Source organism: Diplotaxodon limnothrissa, linkage group LG8 (assembly GCF_057381915.1).
Source record: "Diplotaxodon limnothrissa isolate DT_005_m linkage group LG8, D_limnothrissa_male_GT1.1, whole genome shotgun sequence".
In the NCBI taxonomy this organism is placed as follows: domain Eukaryota; kingdom Metazoa; phylum Chordata; class Actinopteri; order Cichliformes; family Cichlidae; genus Diplotaxodon; species Diplotaxodon limnothrissa.
Window position 1 is genome coordinate 23,445,551 of NC_140603.1, and position 24,315 is coordinate 23,469,865.

General features: G+C 41.3%; 1 protein-coding gene across 7 annotated transcripts in view; it reads left to right on the forward strand.

The window, feature by feature from the left end:
- The window catches only part of LOC146626933 (calcium/calmodulin-dependent protein kinase type II subunit gamma-like), a 44,897-nt gene that overhangs the window by 1,130 nt on the left and 19,452 nt on the right, over positions 1 to 24,315 (forward strand). For all 7 annotated transcript variants that reach the window (XM_085361511.1, XM_085361515.1, XM_085361516.1 and 4 more), the window contains exons 2-11: positions 1,115 to 1,209; positions 10,781 to 10,840; positions 14,065 to 14,119; positions 14,273 to 14,338; positions 20,953 to 21,025; positions 22,152 to 22,254; positions 22,716 to 22,799; positions 23,102 to 23,196; positions 23,631 to 23,753; positions 23,901 to 23,984. In XM_085361511.1, the coding sequence (XP_085217637.1) occupies positions 1,115 to 1,209; positions 10,781 to 10,840; positions 14,065 to 14,119; positions 14,273 to 14,338; positions 20,953 to 21,025; positions 22,152 to 22,254; positions 22,716 to 22,799; positions 23,102 to 23,196; positions 23,631 to 23,753; positions 23,901 to 23,984 (838 nt within the window). The remainder of the gene's footprint in view (positions 1 to 1,114; positions 1,210 to 10,780; positions 10,841 to 14,064; positions 14,120 to 14,272; positions 14,339 to 20,952; positions 21,026 to 22,151; positions 22,255 to 22,715; positions 22,800 to 23,101; positions 23,197 to 23,630; positions 23,754 to 23,900; positions 23,985 to 24,315) is intronic.

The window sequence follows — 24,315 nt, forward strand, 5'->3', positions numbered from 1 at the left end:
CGACAGCATCTGCTGTTCTTGGCCGGCTAAGGCTTTTATCCCTCAAATCAACAGCAGGGCGACGCTGGCCGTATAAAGATACACTGTCCTTAATTTCAACTGCCACTTCCACTCTGTCCTTTGTAATTGACAGTAATCGATGGCACTGATTACATAGCCAGTCCACTGGCACACACGCACACATCTACAGATCTTCCCTCCACTGCCCCTGATCTTCCTGCAGACCGACCACTTACCCTGGCTTCTCTTTCTGCACCTGTTTGATAATGAATTTTGCTCCGTCATAGCTTATTAATGTCAAGTCACGGACTTGTACTTGTGTCACCTGTCGCTTCTCATTTACTGGTGAATCATCGAGACCGGGAGCAGTGTGCAGCAGAAAGGAGCAGCCCTCCATATATCATCCACCGCATTAGAAAAAAAACAAAGAAAAAAAAAAAGGAGCCCTTCTTCTCTTTTAGGGAAACTCTCAAGGGCCCGAAACTGCAGGTTGTCCAGATGCTATGAAAACCATGTGTAATTACATCTTGTGTAACTGCTCAGACTCATAGAATCACCAGAGCCACTGTGCGAGCATTCATCTAGGTCAATATGAAACTCCTCAGAGTGGCAGGCGTCTTGTAGTGTGCACTTCCTTTTATGTTTGCGTGCATTTGTGAGTGTGAATGTATTAAATGTTGACGATTGTTGTGTGAAACGCAGCCCAGTCTCTGTACTGCCTGTTGCAAATTGAATTTCCTCTTGGGGGGGAGTAGGTTGCATTGTGTTGTGTGCATATCAGAGATTAGAGAAAGTACTCGGTCGTTCATATTCATAGCTGCTTGAGAAGCTTGTTATGACTGCTGGTTTGCTTGATTGTCTCACCTTTTCAGGTTGACTGCCCCTGTTATAGTGATGTAGTATATGATGGCTGTAAAATAAAAAAAACTGAGTCTGAGACAGAGGGACGGGCAGAGAAGGGGGGAAAGGGTGAGATTGTTAGTATTCACAACAAACCACTGCCACATGTAGATGCAGCTTCAAATGTCACACTTTGTGTGTGTGTGCGTGTGTGCCAGAGAGGCAGTGTCTGAAATGGAACTGATTTTTGGTTGTTTATGTTCTTTCTTCTTAGGGGAGCTTTTTCAGTGGTGCGTAGGTGTGTAAAGAAATCATCAGGACAGGAATATGCTGCAAAAATCATCAACACTAAGAAGCTGTCTGCAAGAGGTATGCTAACACCACACTCACTGACACAGACACCGATGTGCGTTTACTTTGTTTGTGATAAATATTGAGCAGTATAGCTTATTTTCTTTGTACGCACTGATGCCACGGAAAACCATATTCAGAAGCAGTTTGTAGTTGAAATAACAGGTTTAAATTCATGCTTGTGGCTAATCCAGTGCACTAATGCTTAACAAATCAAGGTACTTCACCATATCGTTGTATAAATCCCATAAATTCAGTGTTGTTGAAAAGCAGTTCTGTCACTGATTTGTTTTTTCATCACCTCCTGCTGTGGCTTACCACAGATATTGAAGTTATAAAATATCCCAATATTGTGTAGAAAAATCCTGCTTATTGGAAATTGTGCAGAAACAGAAGTCCCATGATTCCAGTTGCAGAGGAAATCTTTTATTGGGTCGTTGTGTCCGTGGGGAGTTCTTATCAGAATCTTCTAACGCTCTTTAGAAACTCGGTATTAAATAACTTTCAATCGCTCCTCTGTGGTGCGAGCAGACAGCCGCTGTACAATTAATTGATTGGCGCTGCTGCTGCTGCACAGTCCACACCTGAATTTTATTAGTTGCTTCACTTGTGTGCCTCCCTGCAGACGTTCACACCCACATGCTCATGCATGGTGTGGCGTGTAATGTTGCAATGATGACGGGAGCTTATGTCACTATGGCAAGACCTCCCCTGACTTCAGGTTTTCTCAGTTTTGTATGGGCCAAATTAGTGCTGCAGATTCCTTTCTGGTGTTGACACACACACCTTTGTTCTCCTTTCCTGTACTCTTTTGTTATACCTTTGCCTTTCTTTCTTTCTCAGCCAGCCTTTCTCTCATTGCCTTTCTCTCGTCTTGCTGCAATGGGGGATTGGTTTGTATTGAGGCTAATCCACTTATGCTAAATGTATCTCATCAACCACTAAGACCCCACGGATTCCTTAGGCGCCTCCCTGTTGTTGTCTGTGTCTTATGGCATTTGTGTGTCTGTGTGAAAAGGGAGACTGAGAGAGAGCGGGAGTTATACTAATGGAGTATGTCTGTTTTGTGTGAGTGTGTTGTAATGCTGTTATTGTTCTATCCCTGCCATCAAGTGTACACATAGGGCAGCTACCAGTATTAATGTCCCACCAAGGAAAAGTACAGGCTCAGCAGAAAACTGTTGGCTCTTTGCAGAGGCATGGAGTACAATGTAGGTCTGTGCGTATGTGTGTTTTTGCCAGGGGAGAAGAAAGCTGGCCAGGAGAGGAGGAGGAGATTTTCAACAGTGTAGTCTTGCAAGAAACTTGGTGACACTCCACACCAGGGGAGGGAGATGAAATGAGACTGAGGAGGAGATGCAATAGACTGAACAAAGGAATGAATTAGAGAATTTGGTGCTAATAGAAGTATTGCAGTAGGCTGTCTTGACTTGCTGACGCAAGATGCACCTACACACAAACACAACAACGTCCACACCAGGAGGCCAGTGCGTGAGCAGGCATCTTGCCCAGTAGGATTTGGGTGGGGCTTCTTTTTTTTTTTTTGTCTGTCCTTTTATTTATTTATTTATTTTTTTTTTTAAAGCCCAATAGGGCAAGTCTGACCTCTTGCATGGCCTGGTGGGTAAGTCTCCCAAAGCTCTGGTAAACACTGCAGTAATCTGAGGGGGAGGGGGGGGAGACAAGGAAGGAAGGAAAGAAGGAAGGAAACCAAAAAAACAGGAAGGAAGGAAGTGGGTGATGTTGGCGGGGGGAATAGATAAATGTAGGGAGTTGGCTGTGGTATAGTTTTGTCCACAGGCCCTTTGGGATGGATGCAAGTGGGCAGCAGCATGCGCAGTAGGCAGTGACACCCACCTGCTTCTCACTGTAAAGAAATGGAGGTTTTCATTTTGGCAGCTTTAGCTAAGTGGGGTAGGGGTTTGTTTGGCTGCCAAAGATTTGTGCGTGTAATTAATTAAAATGACAGACTGTGAGGTAAATTGTGAAAAATGTAACAAAGTGATGCAAAGTATTAAATCTGCACTGGTGTAGCATGAGTCTATCTGCGCCGTATGAATGCTCTGTTTTATTTTGTTGATTGGAGTGACTGGAAGGTTGATGGCTGCTGCATTGTCTGCAGCAAGTGTGTGTGTGTGTGTGTGTGTGTGTGAGAGACACAAATGGTCTGCTTTAATACTACTTTAATATTTTTTTCTTCTCCTCCTACAGTTAGTGGCCTGGGGCGATATTATTGTTCCAGTGAAATGATTTCTCTTGCTCTATTTTACAAATTGCACTTATTGCTCAGCAATTTCATCGCTGGTTCATGGCTCATCTCCTGTTGCCAGAGTCACTTGTTACTGTTGTTGTTAACAGAAAACCAGTGAGATTCATCTGTTTTCTCTCTGAAGGAGGCTTAGAACTCTGAATTACTTTTCATAAAGTCTCTTTGTTCCATGAGTTTTCTCTTCTTTTTATTTATTTATTTATTTTTACAGAAATTGAGCAAAAAAATGGTTTTCAAGTAAATGATGCATAAATATATATTAAAAAAATTAATCAATCTGTAAATTTATTTAAATATGAAAGGTATTAAATCACTGAAATTGCCTACAGAACGATATGTATACCTGTTAAACCAGTTATTGGCACAAATCTCTTATCAGCCAATCACATGGCAGCAAACCAACACATTTAGACATGTAGACAACCTGCTGAAAGTGAGCATAAGAATGAGGAAGAAAGCTGATTCCAGGGAGTTTGAACATAGCATTGTTGTGGTTCCAGATAGGCTGGTCTGAGCATTTCAGAAATCTACTGGGATTTTCCCAGAAAACCATCTCTAGGGTTTACAGGGACTGGTGTGAAAATGCCACAGGTCAGAGGAGCATAGCCAGATTGCATCAAGCTGATAGAAAGACACACATAAAGTCAAATAAACAGTTGTTATAACCATGGTATGCAGAAGAGCATCTCTAAATGCACAACACATGGAAGCTTAAAGCAGTTACAGCAGCAGAAGAACATACTGAGTGCCCTCCATATCAGCTAAGAACAGGAAACTGAGTCTACAATTAACACTGGCTCTCTAAAATTGGGCAAAAGAAGATTAGAGAAGTGTTCGCTGGTCTGAGTCTGCTGCAACATTCAGCTGGTAGGGTTAGAGTTTGATGTAAACGACATGAAAGCATGGATCCCTCCTACCTTATAACAGCGGTTTAGGCTGCTGGTGTAATGGTTTAGGGGGCTATTCTTACACTTAGGGGCCCTTGGTACTAAACCATTTTAAATGGTTGGTCTAAACACCACAACCTCTCTAAGTCTTGCTGCTGACAGCGTCCTACCTTTTATGACCTCAGTGTGCCAATCTTCTGATGGCTGCCTCCAAGCAGGAAAGTACACCATGTCACAAGGCTCAAATCATCTGGGTTTTTTTTTTTTTACATTTTTGTTTTTAAACAATGAGTTCACTATATTCGAAAGGTCTCCACAGTCACCTTATCTCAATCCGATAGAGCACCTATTTGATGTAGTGCAACAGGTGTTGTGTCAATATGGAACAAAATGTCTGAGGCATGTTTCCAGGGCCTTGTTAAACCTATGCCACAAAGAATTAAAGCAGTTCTGAAAGCAAAAGGAGGTCCGACCCAGTACTAGCAAGGTGTAACTAATAAAGTGGCTGGTGATTGCATATTAGCGATGTTTTCTGACTGAATGACGTAGGGAAATTAAATGACAGTTCAGACTCCCTTGAGCACCTTTTATGCTTTTACTTAAGGAGGAAGTAAATGGTCAGATTGGGGGGGGGAAATTAGCCAATCGTGTTGCGTTGACACGTGCACACAGTAGGGGTTCGAGACTGTTTCAGCTGTGTGGTGGCAGACGTTTCTAATTATTATCATACAATAACATGCTTATTAGAAATGGAGGTAAAACTTCACATGCATAGTAGGTAAGTATTATCAGACAAAAGCTTTTTAAACCTTTTGTTGGGGGAACTGGTTTTATATATATATATATATATATATATATATATATCCCAGTGACATTTGAATCAATGTTATGTCTCCCTTCTCGTTCTTTTTGATAGTGGCTTTAAAGTAATTTCTCAGAAGCAACATGTTGGGCAACATGTTGCGTGTGTGTAGCACGGCTTATTTAATGATTACTTTTTTGTGCGTGTGTCTCTTATTGAAATAGTACATGTGTTTTACTTGATGTGTGCTTTTTGTTTGAGAACATTTCTACTTTATAGGACAAGTTTTGCCATACTTTTCAAGGAACAGGAAAAACAGTTTTATATCTTAATTGTATCGTATATTATTTTAATTCTTAAACCACAAGTTTAGGAAAAATAAGCAGCACAGAACCACCTCTAGTAAATAGGGGTGCAACGATACACAAAATTCACGGTTCGGTTCGGTTCGATACTTTGGTGTCACGGTTCGATATTTTTTCGATACAAAAAAATGTTCATGCCTTTTTAATTTGTCATTTATTAAAATTATAAATATATATTTTAACTCAAAAGTACAGTTTTTAAATTTAACCCTAACCCTTGTGCGTGTTTTTTATTTTGACAGCGAATGCGCACCTGCGGACCACTTATGTGCAGCCCTGGTTATTTAGCTTGTCATATTGCAGCCACAGAAATTATTTTGTCCATGAAACCATAAAGCTGCACTTTCTTTTTGCCTTATAGTCTGATTTGTCATAACTTCTCCGTTTTGTGGTAAGCTTTTCTTTGGCTGTCACTTCTTCACCCTGACCTGTCTTATTTGGCTCAGCAGAACTAAAATATATATCTGTCTGTGAAGGTTCTCAGTCATCCAGGTCATCGTAGTCAAATATAAATCCTGCTGCTTTTACACACGGACTCACATAAGCTCAGCGATTCTCTGCGTGATCAACCTCTCACATGTTTAAGCTGCGGGAGATTTCACTTGTCATGTTTGCATAGTAAGCTAACGATTAATAAGACGATGTCAGAGGAATTGGTGCACAAATTATCATCACTCACAGATCAGTGCTGTCGCTCTCTATACACAGTTCGCACGATTGCAAAGTGAAAGCAAAAAAACAAGCGCAAATTCAAACGCGATTTCAATATGTCACATATTGACAGTGGCTCACCGATGCCAATGACATAATAACCCAGCTACATTTCTGAAAGAATGCAAAAGCATTGACATATATTTTTCCTTCTTACAATAGCCCGACGGGCAGGGAAGAGATAGATTTTGGTAGCCCGACTGAAAAAATCGCTAGCCCCAGGACGTCAGGCTAGCGATATTGCAAGCCCTGTATCTGATTGAGGAATCATGCATCTTTGGAAAAGAGAGTTTATTACAGAGAAATGTCTCTTTCCAAAATAAAAGCTATACTATCCGCTTCTTCTGGGTTATATTCTCAGCAGCATAAGGAGAATCATGTGCTAACAGCTGTCTAAATGACTCGGCTAAAGTTAGTAGCATGCTTGTTGTTTTTGTCTTTGCACTAGGATGATGTCGGCGTAAATGTGCAGTCATATTCGTTGTGTTCCCACTAGTGCTTTCAGGTTAACCTCGTTAAAATGACCTTAACACCACAACATGGCAAATCTCTGTTAACGAGCTACCGCCGATCGCCCCGTGCATGGGGCTAGACGGCCAACACGTTAACGAGCTAACTGCGCTAACACACTAGTTCCCACCCATGTAATTGAGCATTGCATGGCACATCCAACATACTGTTTTACTTTAGTCCATGACTCGCTTACCTTCAGGGTCATACGTCACATGAAAACCAAAATAATTCCAAACGCCAGATCTGAATGAGGGTGGGGGAGGTGCCCTGCGCTCTTCCTTCTGACTATGCTGTCTGTGTGGAGCGCTCAGTGGATCTGCGCTCGACAGTGCAGCCTAGGCGGAGTAGTCGAACGCAGATTCACTGAGCGCTCCACACAGACAGCATCGTCAGAAGGAAAGTTGATAAAATAAATTACAAATGTTGTATTGTTCGATACATACGCGTACCGAACCGAAAGCACTGTATCGAACGGTTCAATATCGATACGAATATCGTTGCACCCCTACTAGTAAAAACTTATCTGAAATAACGAACCCCTAAAATAAGGTTTTGTAACCAGTACTGACACCGTTTCCGTCATTTTGTCAGTATTTCCCGTCCTAACATTTTGGATGTAAACTTGCCTGAAACAGATTGAACTGGATCCTCAAGCCTTCAGTCAGATTGTCAGCTTTGTGTGGCAGAAAGAGGGGGGGTGTGCGTATGTGTGTCAGGTCCTCTCCATCCTTCTCAGCTGATGTAAGATGGCTGTGGGCCCGCCCCATGGCAAAGCAGATGGCCAATTAGAGAGCAGCAGGAAGTGCCAGTAATTACCCTCCAGCCCTCTCTTTCCTGTCTTCCTCTACCACATACTCTCGCACCAACAAATAAGGAGATTGAATGAATTAGTGAGCACTGCAGTGACACTGCACCAGGGTAGACAGCTGTACACAAACGCACACACAGAAGCTTGCGTGCGCATGCACACAGACACACACAGGGGAGCTGTGATCCTCTTCTAGCAAATGGACGTTTCATATAATCCTCCCTCCTTCTCTGTCTGTCTGTCTCTGTCCTGCGTCACTGGTGTAATTAGGAGGTGGTTCAGGTCTCTCCCTTATTCACTCGCTTTCTCTTAGATGAGGGAAATCTACACCTGTAGCGAGACAACAGGGAGGTTCGTGGAAAAGAGATTGTAGCACGGTGCAGGAGGACGGACAAACAAATCTTCAGCAAGTTAAAAAAATTGAGCTGAATACAGCAAAGAAAGTAGGCTTTCACGATGTGAAGTCTGCAGCTTTTCATTATGACGATATTAAGTACAATAAACAAACATAAATTGTACACTTAAATTCAAAATGTTTCCCAGGTTTATGGAGAGCGTAGGTGCTTGGGTTAGAGCACCGAGGTGGTTGGGGGTTTTCTAATCATCTTGTATATTAAATTATTGGCTAGCTTTGGCTTTAAATATAATAGGATATGTTTATATTCATAAGTAACTAAACTGAGTTTCTAGAGCAGCAACAGTAATATCTACAGCAGCAAATATCTTTCTATAAAAACCTCAATTAACTATGCATAGGTGGATTAAAAATGCTGTCTTCCTAGAGCCAAGTTTACAACAATCTGAAAAGATGTGTCATGTTAAAATGGAACAGAACTGGTAGCATAACATACTGTTCAAACAAGCAGATCGAAAAGGAAGATTTTACGTTTTTCTGCAAATTTACACCTCCTGTCCTGCAGGTTTGAGAGAGAAGCCTTTGCAGTATTGGTGTATTACTCAGGAAGGTTTTTGTTGAACTTGACGACGAGCTAAGTTAACAATTCTGGTTACCTTTCACTTTTTTCCTGGTTTGGAGTATTCCTTCTGCCTCTGTGTTGGCTGCAGCTCCAGAAACCAAAAGTCATATTAGATAATGCCCATCATTGTTGTTTTGGGGGGTTTTTTAATCTCCATTTTTTTTTTATTATTATTATTTAAAAAAACAAACCTCTTAAATCTTAGGTATGATGTATCTTGACTCAAAAGCCAAGGGTCATATGGTGCATGTTCATAAAGTTTTTGTTCTAATTGCTTTTCAGGCAACCATTTATAATGCGTTTATAACATATGTTTGTAAATATAATTTATCTGTCAGCGTTGGTAGAAATGCCAGCCAGAGACCATCTAGAAAACTGCAGAACAATAACGTTGCCTTTTATAGTAACATGCTGTAATGCCTGTGAACGCTATACTGCAATATAGAAGAACAGCTGGGTAAGGTGATAGTTGATTACTCAGCAACAGCATGTGAATTTTATCTGAGGTAGTTGCTGCGCTGGGGAAATGAATGCAAATCTTACTGAGTCTGTGTCTCTGTGGTGTCATCGCCATGGAGCTGTGGAGTTGAGTTGGCTTCACCACAGTGATAAAGCACACACACTGAGTCATTCTTCATTACAGTTACCCCATGTGACCTCTGACCTCAGCAGTTGCATGGCCTCTTCCCATGGTAATTAGATGGAGTAGTTTAAAAGTATCGTGTGGTTTAGACCTGCAAACCGTGCACAAACTCACTCGTGTAAACGCACGTTGCTACATGACTTGGACAAATCCTCAAACAAGGATGTTGGTTTGGAGATGAGGCGGGTGTGTAATCTTTGTCTAAAGTGCAAATACTGCACTGTCCATAACTGAGCTTCACACTAAACCCTGTAGCACATACACTCACACATGCATGCAAACCGCTGCACCTGTTGCTACAGACAGACTTCTTCGTTTGATTGTGTGTGTTTTTTAAAACCACATGTGCAGAAATGCTAGCACTGGAGCTCAGTTTTAATTCATATTGTTAGATTTTAGAGATGGAGACTGTCTCTACATGCAAATGACTGTATTGCTACTGCTTATGAGTGTTGGCTTACTTTATTCTTTCTGCACATAAAACACATCTTCATTTAAATATTTGCATACAGAGACACTTTTATGACTGACAGCTGCCATACATCGTAATTCCCCAGGAAAGTGCCCGATGACTCAGTAGTTTTTTAATACTAAACATCTGTAGCTCAGTTTTTAAAAGGAACATGAGTGCCTTGGTTTTCTAGTGCTCTAGTCTCAGGCACTGAAATTTTTATTTGGGATGGAGAGAACATAAATAATGAAGGTGTGTGCTATACTTGGGGCTTTGTAAAAGGTGGCCCTTCTCTTCTAACTGCAGGACATTAATGGGTATATTGTTGGCAACACCACAGTGTGTAAAAACCAAACATTATTGTTCCAAACATTTGGTGATAATGTAGCACCTAGCAGGTGAAGGCCCACACCATAAAACCACATTGTCCCCCATTCATTTCCACCAAGGAAGCATTGCATGTCACATGGTTTAGACTCCCCTTACCTTTCCTGTATGTATTTCTAAAAATAACTGAATTATGAAGATTTACATAACTGTTTCAGGGATTAACTCTTTTACTGATATGTATACTTAAGCAATATAGAATTAGTTACATATACCAATTAAATTAAAGCTCTAATAATCACTATGAGCAAGGTATAGGAAATTATTATTTTATGTATAAAGCAATGTCAGATTCGACAGTGCATCGGTGAGCAACGGTACACTGATGCACCGGGACAGTAAACCCAGAACAGCATAGCTGACTTAAACAGATCGGCTCATTGTCACAAATACTGGCTCTAGCTTTTTCTGTCAGGATCTTTAAATACCTATTTATGATAATATATTGTCTGTTGTTTTACCAGAGCCAGTTCTTTTACCTCCCTTAATCATAAAACATCTGAAATGTTAATAATATTTCACATCACTTTTTGGAACATGGAGGAAGTGCAAAATTAATGTGGCAGACTAGATGATCATCAGCTGCTAACCTCAGTAAATCCCATCTCAACGCTAATGTTCAGGTCACTTAATAGGTGTTTAGTTATTTTTATCCATCTTGTACAGCTGAACATATGTTTTGCTAAAGTTCCTCAAGTGGAAATTATATTATGTTATTAAATACTTTATTACTGTGGCTGAATTTGAATAAACCTTTTTTTGTTTTGTCTACACAGATCATCAGAAGCTTGAGAGAGAGGCTCGTATCTGCCGTCTCCTGAAACACCCCAACATTGGTGAGTAGCTGACCAATTAATGCAATCCTTGTAGTCGTTATCTGCAGCAGAGAATTTCAGAAATTTTGTTTGTGAGGCTTAAGATGTCTTTGTAAATAGAAATGGTTGTTAAAATACAAAGAAATAAGAGGAAAGAAAAGCGAGTGATTTGACCTTGAATTAAGATATTTTTGTTATAATATTATTGTGGTATTTCAAAGCAGAGCTGCAAGTGGGTGACTCTTATGTAATAGATCATTTGGCGTGTTACACATACCACATACTGTGGTTCTGCTAGGATTTCTGGAATATTTAATTAATGCACTTAAAGTCTTCATAATCTGTTTATAGAAAACAGAATAAACACTCCAGTAACACTGGCATAATGTTTAACTCAGACACGTCAACTATACGATGATGGATCATTTGAGAGTCAGCATGCTAATTACATCCAGGATGGATCTTATCCGAACAGATATGAAGCAATTCAAGGAAACTGGAGATACTGATCTTGAAGGTTTGACTGTAGGCCTCTTTTCCCACCAGTAATACCTGTAAATCAATAAAATCCCTTTAATTTTAATCTGGTGACCATCTCCATTACTAATCTATAGGACAGACTCTTTGAATACGCTGTAATGTGTAACTGTACGTGCCGCTGTCACATTAGAAATAAACAGAATCACAAAGAACGCACTGAGTGGTAAAATAAATACATGAATTGAGTTAATGTATTTATTTTCCAGCTTGTGCTTGTGATGATCAAATCACAAGATTAATCGTTTCCTGGAGCATTGCTGTCGTATCTTATTTGCAGCAGCAGGGTTTCATTTTGTTCATTTTTTGAAATAATCTCTGGAGATCTCCATCACCCATTCCTCTAATGTCTCTGCGGTAGGCAGCGGTTGAATTGTTGGGTTGATAACAACTTTTTGCCTATACCAATGTTTGGCTGTTAGATTACTAACGACACACCGATCAGGCTCGTTTGCACCACTTCCTGCTAGCGAAAAACTACCCTTTGTAGCAATCATGGAAGTTATGGCGTATTATAAATGATAACAGAAACATTTGTTGATGACATCGCCGTCGCTAATTTAAAAACAAACGATATGAGCAGTGCCATTCAGAATAAGAGGTCACAGAATCAGTTGTGCGTGAACTTTGGTCAGTTTTTGGGAAAATCAGGTCAGGATATTTTCCACAGTCCTTTCTTTTTTTGCCTTGTATGTAGCACACAGCAGGAAATAGGCTGCTTCAAACACTTTCACACTACTGGAAATACTCATAGGCGAGGGAGCTGCATAGATAGAACATACAGGAGGCAGCACGTGTGACGCCCACTCGCTAACGATGAATGCACCAGATTATTAACTGCGATATTCACACTTCAGCTCAATCCGACATCACACGGAGTTTGTGCTTGGGTGCTAGTAGGTTAAGGACCATCTAGAAAGGTTTAGACCTATGTTGCATGTGTGAAGATGCCTTGAAGGTTGCCTTGAAGCTGACTCTTGGTGTGTGTGTGGGTGTGGGTGTGGAAAAATTAAGATCATCAAAGCTGACTTGTGAGCAGTGCTCTCTGCCTTCTTTACATAGTGATATTTATTTAGTTATTTTATTTACCTTTCTGATGGAAACTCATATTGCAGTGACATGAATTATACATCTCATAGAGATGTTCAGGAGAGATTGGTAAAGGGCACAAAGGGGAAAATGACAAAATCAATGACATCTTTCTCACTGCACTGCTCATTTCTATTTTCCTCATGTCCTAGTTTTCTGAAAAGCCCCCTCCCCGGCACTCATTTGTCCCTCACCTACTTTTCCTGTTCTTTCCCTTTCTATATACATTTCGCTCTCGTGTCCTTTCCCCTTTTTTTTGGCATATTTTAGCATCGTATATGTTCAGACTTTAGACAAAAGAGGGCACGAAAATGAGACAGATGGAGAGACGAAAGCAGAAGTAGGAGACAGATGGAGGGAGAGCGAGAAGATGGGAGGAGGAGTAAAGAACAGTCGCTCTTGTTTCTTGCTGCAGGGGCCATCCTACTTCATCTTATTATACAACTGATATTCGCTTTACATAACAATAAGTTTCTTTCTTGACACTAAACCTAAGCTGTGTCTCAGGCCCATCCTGTAACTCGTGGATTGTGCAGCCTGGATCCTGCTTCGTCATTCTGCTGCTGTTTAGTTAAGTTGACAAGCTAAGAGCCGCCGTGGTTACTGCATAACCGCAGAATGAACTCATTAGTGCTTTCGCTACTTCTGTTTCAGACCAAGGGGTTTGGATAGCTCAGCAATCAGGAAACACAAAAAATAACATTTCCTAGACTGGTTCTGGTCTTTGTAGGTCTTTGTTTGCAATTAATTATTTTAGAGGTTTACGTTGGGTCTTGTTTTGTGCTTTCTTGTTAAGAATGAGGATGTTGTGTACCTGAAACAGGCAGAAAAACAGAAAAACAAAACCCTGTAAGTGGACATGTAAAAAGAAGGAAAGGGTGCATGAGTGACTGCTCTCTGCTTGGGACAAAATACCCCTGTTTAGAGGTGTCCAAGTAATCTAATGGTTTAGCATATACCCTGGTTTGTTATTGCTCCACATGGTTCCTATTTAGTCACCACCAACTATCATAGACTCCCCCAGATTGTCTAAATACATGTACATGTTACATGTTATGTCCTTTCTCTATCACCAAATATGTTTGAAGTAATGTTAAACCTGAAATAATAATCACTTAATTTGGATAAAAGTGGGCTTTTGATAGGGCTTTACTGTTTTGGTCAGACATAGCTTTAAGCAATGCTATCACAACCTACAATTACAGTTGCTTATAGTCGCTCCTGCATGCTAACCCTACTGTGTCCATTATAAAGATGTATTCTAAACCACCAGTAATTTTGCCCCAAACAAAGTCCATTCCAGAAACCATCACTCAGTTGCAGTAATTGCAGGGAGAGTATGGTTGAATTAAGTGCTCACTAATTGCCTAATCATTGGGTGTGCTCATATTGCTGTGGTTAAGAAAGGAGAATCAATACATCACAATCATAAATGACATTTATTTTTCTCCATGTCTGCCTCTCTTCTCTTCACATATTTATATTTGAGCTTTGTTTTTTTTGTTTTTTCAGTTTACGTGAAGCTTTACAGCCGAACAGAACAGTATTTTTTTTTTTTTTTTTTTTAATGTCTTTCACTTAGCTGCTGTCAGTCTCATTTCCCACCCTCTCTCTTGCAGTGAGACTCCATGACAGCATTTCAGAGGAAGGCTTTCATTACCTAGTCTTTGACCTGTGAGTATCTTCTGTGCACACACACACAATGACATTTTATCCATGCGTGTGACTGCGGTTTGTTTGTGTATGCTAACAACTTCTCTGTTATTTGACTCCCTGTCTCTCTCCGTCTCTTTCTTCGGACCCTTCTTCCTTCCCTTCCCCTTACAGGGTGACAGGAGGAGAGCTTTTTGAAGACATTGTAGCCAGGGAGTACTACAGTGAGGCTGACGCCAGGTAAACGCCCCTTAATGAAGCTGCTCTTCCCAGACACTTTGTAAAATATAAAGAATTACAAATGTGATGATTTGCAACTGATTTGAATTCTATATTAATTTGAAAATGGTGCAATGAAAACATATTGACTGGCATGTTCATAATTGTGTTTTATCACCTCTTCAAAAAACAAAAATGTGACGTAAAATCCTTGCTCGATAAAGGATTTTCAGCTGCTCAACAGTTTGGAATGTTTTCAGTGGATGTCAGGTTTGTTGCACCATTATGCTCATTTAAATTCAGTTATTGTCATCCTGAAAATAAGCAAGGTCTTACAAAGAGAAGACATTGACTGGATGGCAACATTTGTTGCTTCAAAACCTAAATATATACATTATTTGGCATTTTAGGTGCCTTCACAGATGTGCAAGTTATTGATGCTGCGTGCACTAAAGCACCCTCAAACGTTGTTGAATCCATCAGGAATGCTGGCTTTTGAACTGTGTGCCAATAAGAAGCTAGATGCACTTTTTACTCTGCAGGACATGCTCTTTGCTTCTGTGTTCACTGAGAATGGTGTTTGGTTTTTAGAAAGTGTTCTTAGGCTTCTCATTTACATTTTGTCTGAAGGCCAGACGATCTTAGTTATTAGCCTTGTCCCTCGTCTGTAGAGAGGTTTTTCAGATTGTCTGAATCATTTAAGATTCTGTGTCATAGATGTTGACATTCCCACTTCTTTGCCATTTTAAGTTCAGAAATGATTTTACTTTTGCAAAATACTGGATGGGAAAATCATTAATGTGGTGATATTCTCCATTTTTACTAAAATAGAGGATATCTCTTAATATGCACAATTGTGCTATTGACCTGTTAACCTCATTGGTTGTGCGATATTACACCAAGTTTTGTACTTCAGCCTTGTTGAAATCTCCCAATTCTTTGAATCTTTGGGCTGAAGGAAGGACAATACTCGGTGTATTTATGCTCAATCAACAATCATTTATTTCCATACAATTCAACACTTAAGAGCATAAGGACCATCATGATGGGGAGACATGCCTGAAGAGGGTCACAGCAAGTCTCAAAATGGTGACGGGTTGCTCAGCTTTTTATAGTCTCTAGTGGCCCCCATCTAGTCGTAAAAGCCAAAACATCACATTCTTTCTCTGTTACAGCGCCTAAGTTATGACCTCGGCAGTTGTTTCTCTGCTTTCTGTAAGGTGGGGGTGTGGAATGTGGTCTGTCTGTCTCCCCTGCCTTAGACACAGAGTCTCCTGCTTACAATCTTCTCTTCATGATTCAACAATTAAGCATGTAACACATTCACAGCAGATCAAGGATACAGAGTGATGCACACTTACAGTGGGGCAAAAAAGTATTTAGTCAGCCACCGATTGTGCAAGTTCCCCCACCTAAAATGATGACAGAGGTCAGTAATTTGCACCAGAGGTACACTTCAACTGTGAGAGACAGAATGTGAAAAAAAAATCCATGAATCCACATGGTAGGATTTGTAAAGAATTTATTCGTAAATCTGGGTGGAAAATAAGTATTTGGTCAATAACAAAAATACAACTCAATACTTTGTAACATAACCTTTGTTGGCAATAACAGAGGTCAAACGTTTACTATAGGTCTTTACCAGGTTTGCACACACAGTAGCTGGTATTTTGGCCCATTCCTCCATGCAGATCTTCTCGAGAGCAGTGATGTTTTGGGGCTGTCGCCGAGCAACACGGACTTTCAACTCCCGCCACAGATTTTCTATGGGGTTGAGGTCTGGAGACTGGCTAGGCCACTCCAGGACTTTCAAATGCTTCTTACGGAGCCACTCCTTTGTTGCCCGGGCGGTGTGTTTTGGATCATTGTCATGTTGGAAGACCCAGCCTCGTTTCATCTTCAAAGTTCTCACTGATGGAAGGAGGTTTTGGCTCAAAATCTCACGATACATGGCCCCATTCATTCTGTCCTTAACACGGATCAGTCGTCCTGTCCCCTTGGCAGAAAAACAGCCCCATAGCATGATGTTTCCACCCCCATGCTTCACAGTAGGTATGGTGTTCTTGGGATGCAACTCAGTATTCTTCTTTCTCCAAACACGACGAGTTGAGTTTATACCAAAAAGTTCTACTTTGGTTTCATCTGACCACATGACATTCTCCCAATCCTCTGCTGTATCATCCATGTGCTCTCTGGCAAACTTCAGACGGGCCTGGACATGCACTGGCTTCAGCAGCGGAACACGTCTGGCACTGCGGGATTTGATTCCCTGCCGTTGTAGTGTGTTACTGATGGTGACCTTTGTTACTTTGGTCCCAGCTCTCTGCAGGTCATTCACCAGGTCCCCCCGTGTGGTTCTGGGATCTTTGCTCACCGTTCTCATGATCATTTTGACCCCACGGGATGAGATCTTGCGTGGAGCCCCAGATCGAGGGAGATTATCAGTGGTCTTGTATGTCTTCCATTTTCTGATGATTGCTCCCACAGTTGATTTTTTCACACCAAGCTGCTTGCCTATTGTAGATTCACTCTTCCCAGTCTGGTGCAGGTCTACAATACTTTTCCTGGTGTCCTTCGAAAGCTCTTTGGTCTTGGCCATGGCGGAGTTTGGAGTCTGACTGTTTGAGGCTGTGGACAGGTGTCTTTTATACAGATGATGAGTTCAAACAGGTGCCATTCATACAGGTAACGAGTGGGGGACAGAAAAGCTTCTTACAGAAGACGTTACAGGTCTGTGAGAGCCAGAGATTTTCCTTGTTTGAGGTGACCAAATACTTATTTTCCACCCTGATTTACGAATAAATTCTTTACAAATCCTACCATGTGGATTCATGGATTTTTTTTTTTTCACATTCTGTCTCTCACAGTTGAAGTGTACCTCTGGTGCAAATTACTGACCTCTGTCATCATTTTAAGTGGGGGAACTTGCACAATCGGTGGCTGACTAAATACTTTTTTGCCCCACTGTATCTAATAAACTAATAAGTGAATATGTTCTTTTAACTCAAAAGTATAATGAGAACTAAACTACATACAGATCACACACTCTATATTAAAGGGTATAATATGATCTACAGCAGTATTCTAATTCAACTACTTTGATTACATATATAAGGTAACATATAATAACAGAATAATCTAATAGCCTTCTGCTCAGAACCTAGCTTTTGTTTTGTTTCTGGCTTTTATAATCTGAATATGTGACGCAGCACAGGAAAGGCTGGTCAGAGATTCAGACCAAGAATCTGGCTGTGTACAAAAACTGCCAAGCAATGATGCAACCAGACTTTCCTGTATTTCTGTGGTTTAGGTGAAGTTCTCTGTCTGAGGAATCTCTCAAAACTGTTATGTAGTCCAAAAACAAAGTCCAGCAAAACTGGAGCACAACCACACACATGCCTAAAGGTAGAACCAGACCAGTGCACGGCAAAATATGCCCCCTTTATGAAGCTGCTGACATGACTGAAGTCTTTATCTATTTACATTGGTGTTAAACCACAATAATTTAAAGACTGGGACAATGTGGCATCTTCAAGGTTAAGAAAGATACATAGATTTTTATTTTATTTTTTTTTCAAATTTGGAAATTTAAGGAAAACAAAACAAATTTTCAACTTTATCCTTGTTTTCACATGCTGTGCTATGGATGTGTTTATATATGTAAAAATCGTCCTCATTCTCAACATTGTGTTGTTTGTGTACTGTTTTTCAGTCATTTGAGTTTTAAATGACTTACTAATAGCCCAATCGTTTTTGGGATATGGGTTTTTTGCATGCAGACACACGGTACTGCAGACAAACAGCATAATCCTATTAAATATATAAATACTCTCATTTTATGAACACACAAGCACACAGCGGTGCATGTAATTGGCTTGCTGGTATTCTTATCAGGAAATGCATTTACTTGTCAACAAGTTCATTGGTTCCCCACTCTCCCCCTTCTCTCTTTAATCACATGTCTCACTCTGTCCCCCCCCCCCCCCCCCCCCCCCCCATTATAGTAAAAATGCAGTTCTGTTCTTTTTGTTTTGTTTATTTGTTTTTGTTTTGTTTCAATAAACTGTGACGTTTAAATGAAAATTTGTTAAAAATATACTGTCATATCGAGCGCCCTCCCGGCTCTGTAAGCAAGTGATAATCAATCAGCTAGAAAGTGTGTAATCCAGCCTTGTCACTGCTATATTATTTAGAAGTGCGTGCAAAGGGGTAGAGAGTAGCACTCTCCAAAATGTCTCAGCTAGCAGAGCACAGCAAATGTTGCGTCGTTGGCTGCAAGAGCAAATATAGGAGTGAGGTTATATTGTCTGTAGTCTGTGTGTAATAACCTACTGTGGATAAGATTGAATAATCTGTGCATTTTAGTGACCTCATTCAGACATGTGAAGTTTAGATTAACTTGTCTTAAAATAGGCGTTGTATAGGACCATTCAAATAATACTGAAACAATTGCACAGTCAGCCAACAGTTCTGGCAAAAAACGCCAGTTCAGTCTGCTCGGATGTGAAGACTTGTATTACTGTTCACTGAATGTGTTTAGGGGACCTCGCCTTGGCAACTTGTGAAATTTTATTTGGCATTTTACATGATTTTCTTTGATTTTGTTGGTGTTGTCTCATATAATCTTTTTGTCTTTGTTTGCACTATCCTCCTGTGGCTGTGTGGTGGGCAGATTATGAATTCTGTCTGCAGTTAGCGTAGGGGTCTTTGTGAACAGACCCACAGAAACCAAGCCATATGATTTAAGCCTGGGCTTCACTCTTTGTAGGCAGGTGACATCTGACCCATTAACCTGAACATGAGCATTGGAGAGTGAAATCATCACCCGGTGCCACAGTGTGTACAACAGTAAGAGGATGGTCTTGTACGGGCATGTAAGAAAATTTCAGAATACGTGTAATGTGCCAACACACTCCACAGGATTGTGTGAAACATGCTTATGAGCCAGTGTTGAGAAATAATGGCAACAATATCGGTGGCAGCTGAATTGCCGCCCCCATTATTAGAATTGCTACTGGGATACAGATTTATTGACTGGATGGTTCAAGCCTTCCCACATCAGATACGTAGTATTTGTTCTTTAAGCTACTCTACCTGGATAATGGGTTTGAAACGTAAAATTGATTGCTTTTAGGGATCACGGTAGAGATGCAATTAACAGCTAGTGTGCTCATTAATCAATCGAGTTAACTGTTTTAACTGGTTAACTTTCTTGGCCGTCAAGCGTCTATTTACATAAGCTTTATATCCACAGTGACGTGTTCATACTGCTTTTTAAAATACAGCTAAAAGTCAAAAAGGTGCAGTTTTTTCCAAAAGCTGTAGCAATGCAGTATTAGTGTTTTGCCTGGAAAACGCTTATAGCTGGGTCTTTTGGCTATCATTCCATCACTACATCTCGCTTTTTGAAATGTTTAATTCATCACTCAAAAGCCAGTGTTTCCCACACATAGACTTTACTTGGCAGGCTGCCCAGGTATGATAACTGCAGCCTTGCCAGCATTATTTTCTTTTCCAGTTGTCCAAGAACGTGAGGTTGTCCGTGATTGATTTACTGGGGGACATTTTCGCCTCAGTCTTATACTCCTAACTAGCTGCTAGCTAGTTAGAAGTTTTCTTGTTTTCCTCAACCAGTATTCCATACTAGGACGATATGGTCCTTAACCCAAGGATCATATAAGCTACTTGGAAGAATTTTGTAATTTGGCTGTCTTATAGAATAATTCTCATTTTTCAGGAAACATTTGCATTTTCTCTCTGGCCCAAACTGGTCGAGGAGTTACGCTAACGTGAAACACACATGGTCAAATCTAGCCAGGGACAGATTTTTCTGTCTGTGTTCAGACAGCAGTACCTTTTGAATGCTTTCTGCTGCTGTGATACACCAAATAACTCGGTAAAGCTCGTTTTCTCTTCTTTCTCAAACTGTATGATTTTTGTCTCACAAACGTGCATGTAAAATAGGACTGCCGCCGGGCTGAATCATTCAGCTGCCCAATGGTCAAATGGACTTCAGCTGACTGTAGTCCTTATTCTGCTCTGGAGATCAGTCGCAAGCTAGAGAGCTACTTCAACCAGAACCTGCAGCAGGTGGAGCGCTGGCTCTGCTGTTACGCAGATGTGACTAGGGCTGTGCAGCAAAGCAAGGAGCACAGTTTCCAGTGCTGTCTGATGCAGTGGAGTTGGTTCTTGGGACAAGAGGTTAACTGAAGAGGCAATGAATACAACGCTGAATGCTGTTTCGTATTTGTCACGAGGGACTGGGCAATTAAAATACTTGCAGTGGAGCACACACACTACATGCCACAAATAGAATCTATTTCTGTGGGAAACGCTGCAGGTTGTCTGAACTTATTTTTTTTGTCTATCTCTGGAAAATATGTAATCCATTTGTGCGACAGCTCCAGTTTCATGTTGCCAGTTGTCACAGTGATCAAGAACGATGTCTCGTTGTTGGGGGCGTGTTCTTTTTTTTTTTTTCTCTAATGATGGCAATACCATGCATCCTTTTTTTTTTCTGCCTGGCAGGCGAGTCATGTGGGGTAAATGTGTGGTGTTTTTTTTTCTTTTTCCAATGAAGGGTGGTGACTGACACGTCTCACTCTCTCCCTCTGTCCCCTCTTCTCTCTCCGTAGTCACTGCATTAGTCAGATCTTGGAGAGTGTCAATCATATCCACCAGCATGATATTGTGCACAGAGACCTCAAGGTGAGTGGCTGCCCGTTTCCATGACAACCACACTCTTACACATGTACACACACACACACACACACCTCTGCTCGTGGCCATGGCAACATACAGATGGCTCTCAGTTGCTCCATCTCTCTTCCTCTCCCTCTCCGCAATTTTTGCTCTACTGCCGTCTACTGCCCCCGCCCTCCTCTGTCTGTTGTCAGATCTGTCATCCTGCCTGTCCTTGACCGGGACTGTGTGTGTTTTTGTGTCTGCGCGTGCATAATCACATGATGTATGTTCGTGTTGAGCACAGAGATGTTGAGTCATGATCACGTGGAAGGGTTCGTCTCACCTATGGCAAGGACTCAAGAGCTCATACGTGCACAAGCTCACTCGTGAGGGGGCTGTGTTTGGGCGGAGGCATAGACGAGCGTGACATCACACCACCCTTCAAGCGTCAGGAGATTTGATTTGTCCCAAATTGCTGATGGGTTGAGATGTAAAGAGTAGAGGATGAGGATGGCTTCTCTGTTGCCTGCAGTTTTACGTTTAACCCAGTTTAAGTTGATGAGATGTTAATAATATATGTACTGAATTTGAAACTACGAAGTGAGGGGCAGGGGGGTAGGGAAAAAAACCCGCTATCTCAAGGGATGTCTGAGACACATGTGGGCGGCTTTTGTACGTGTGCACACTATGTCAGAGAATAACCTCGAGCGCTGCCTGTCTGATTTGTTGGCCTTTTATCCTGAGTGGGCTTTTTACTGCAGCCCTTTATGTCCCGCTGCCCAAACAACGGCCATTTACAACTGCCACACACGCCGCCTCGCGCTAAGTACACTTTCCATTTAGCATGCAGTCTGCAGCTCTACCTAAATGATTCCCGAGTGGTTTCCATGGCTACGGACCCATGCCCATATAAGGTGTTGGGGAGATTCTCAACTACTTATCCTCTCCCTACCTCCTCTGTCTCTCCATCACGCTCTCACACCTTTATCCCACCCCCACATGCTGTGTCAAACACATCAAATATAAATATTTCTGAGGAAAGGCTTTACTGAAGAGTGCCTTTAACTGCCTGTCTCTCACTGTCTTGATCTCTGCTTTGGTGTGTGTGTGTGTGTGTGTGTGTGTGTGTGTGTGTGTGTGTGTGTGTCAGCCTGAGAACTTGTTGTTGGCCAGTAAGATGAAGGGAGCCGCAGTGAAGCTGGCAGACTTTGGACTTGCTATTGAAGTGCAGGGGGACCAGCAGGCTTGGTTTGGTAAGAAAACAAAAACAGTGACACAAACACGCATATCAAATGAGCAGGTCCTTTACCTGATCTGTTATTCTATCTGGGTGTTTAGCACTTGATAGTTCCTACACCGGGCATGAATCACTGCTGAACAGGCCCTCTTTCATACAGCAAGCCACATAGTTTCACATCTGCTGCTTTGAAGCCACAGAATATTTGCAGGAGCATTGATTAAGAGGCTCACTGCCACTTTCCAGGTCATGCTTAGGTCATTGTGTCTTGGCTAACAGCCAAGCTGCCAGCACTTGGCTGACTCTGTGGCAGGGATGAAATGATTAATGGGTATTTGCTAGTGACTCTACACTATCATAATCTGGCCCTGCATACGGGTCGCTATAATTTAAGCTGTTTATATAACGGCATGAAAGTAGCCTTTACCGGGAGTTTAATAAAAGTTAATTGTATCTTCTGATTTATCTGTTGGGCAGGGTTTGCAGGCACTCCTGGCTATCTCTCCCCTGAGGTCCTGCGGAAGGACCCTTATGGCAAGCCTGTGGACATATGGGCCTGTGGTGAGTTTTGACACCTGTGTGTGCCTCGGGTCGAATGAACCTATTCAACAGCTTTTAAGTATCATTTAAAAGTAAAACTGTTTTCGTAGGGGTTAATGGGAATCATAAAAAAAAAGCATGATGATCTTGCAGCCTCTCTCAGAGAGGTGACTTCATTGTGCTCATAAAGTGTTGCAATAACTAAGTTTTCCCTTTCTTACTGTTGCATTTCCTTGTCTTGATTTTATTCTTTGCTGCCCACGGTAAATGGTATTGTAACATGATCTTGCTGAATCACTTCTCACCTCTTTGTTTCCTGTCAGGTGTTATTCTCTATATCTTGTTAGTGGGATATCCACCATTCTGGGACGAAGATCAACATAAACTCTATCAGCAGATCAAAGCTGGGGCATACGATGTAAGTGTGTGTGTGTGTGTTAGGTGTGATGGGTGCAGTGCAGGGGTTTGCTAAGCAGTTTTCGAACATTTAATAGTGTCCAATTTAGATGTGGTCCAAAGCTATTGATCCTATCAGGGCCTTCCTGACGCATTGCAGAGGGGTGTGTGTGTGTGTGTGAGAGAGAGTGTGTGAGAGTCAGAGAAGGGGTATTCTCCTCTCTCAGTCGATGAATAATGAAGTCACTTTTCAGCCTGTTTGCAGGGATTTGAGTTTTAAAACTGCAGCATGTTTTCTGTGACTCCAACCCCCCCCCCCCCCATAATCTTCCCTATTTTAAGGAGTTAACTCAAGCACTGGTTTCCATATGGCATGGATCTGCTAGAAACCCACTTGATCAGCTGACCAGAAATCTCTCACAACTGACGTATCACTTGTTTCTCCTATTTCCTCAGTTCCCGTCTCCAGAGTGGGACACGGTGACCCCAGAGGCAAAGAACCTGATTAACCAGATGTTGACAATTAACCCAGCCAAAAGAATCACTGCTGAACAGGCTCTCAAACACCCATGGATCTGCGTAAGTATTCACCTAAATGACCACAGAGTACATTATGGAAAAACCTAGGGATTTACCATATTAAAGCCGTCACATAACTATAACTCGGATTCATACTTGCCCTGAGAATCTGTTGACTTATTTTGTTCCATTTTTGTCCCCTTACAGCACCGTTCTACAGTGGCGTCCATGATGCACAGACAGGAAACAGTCGAATGTCTCCGCAAGTTCAATGCTCGCCGAAAACTCAAGGTAGGCTTCTCAGGCTTTAAACCAGCCTTGATTGGTTACTTTTTTTTATCCTGTGGTTTTAAAGGGCTGGGACAAAATATCAGCGTGGAAGTATACCATCTTCCTCTTGGGAGATGTGATCTATCAGTCAACACTTTTATTAAAAGATGTAGGTGCTCTTAAAATATTCATCATTCCACTTTGATCTGTCAGCATTTCATGGCTCGAATGGGGCACATGGCAGAGAAAGATGATATAACTGATTAACTGAACTGAATTGAATAATAATAACAAGACACAACAATACAACAGTGCAGTGAATAAGTAACTAATCCCTTGTTTGGTGTATTAT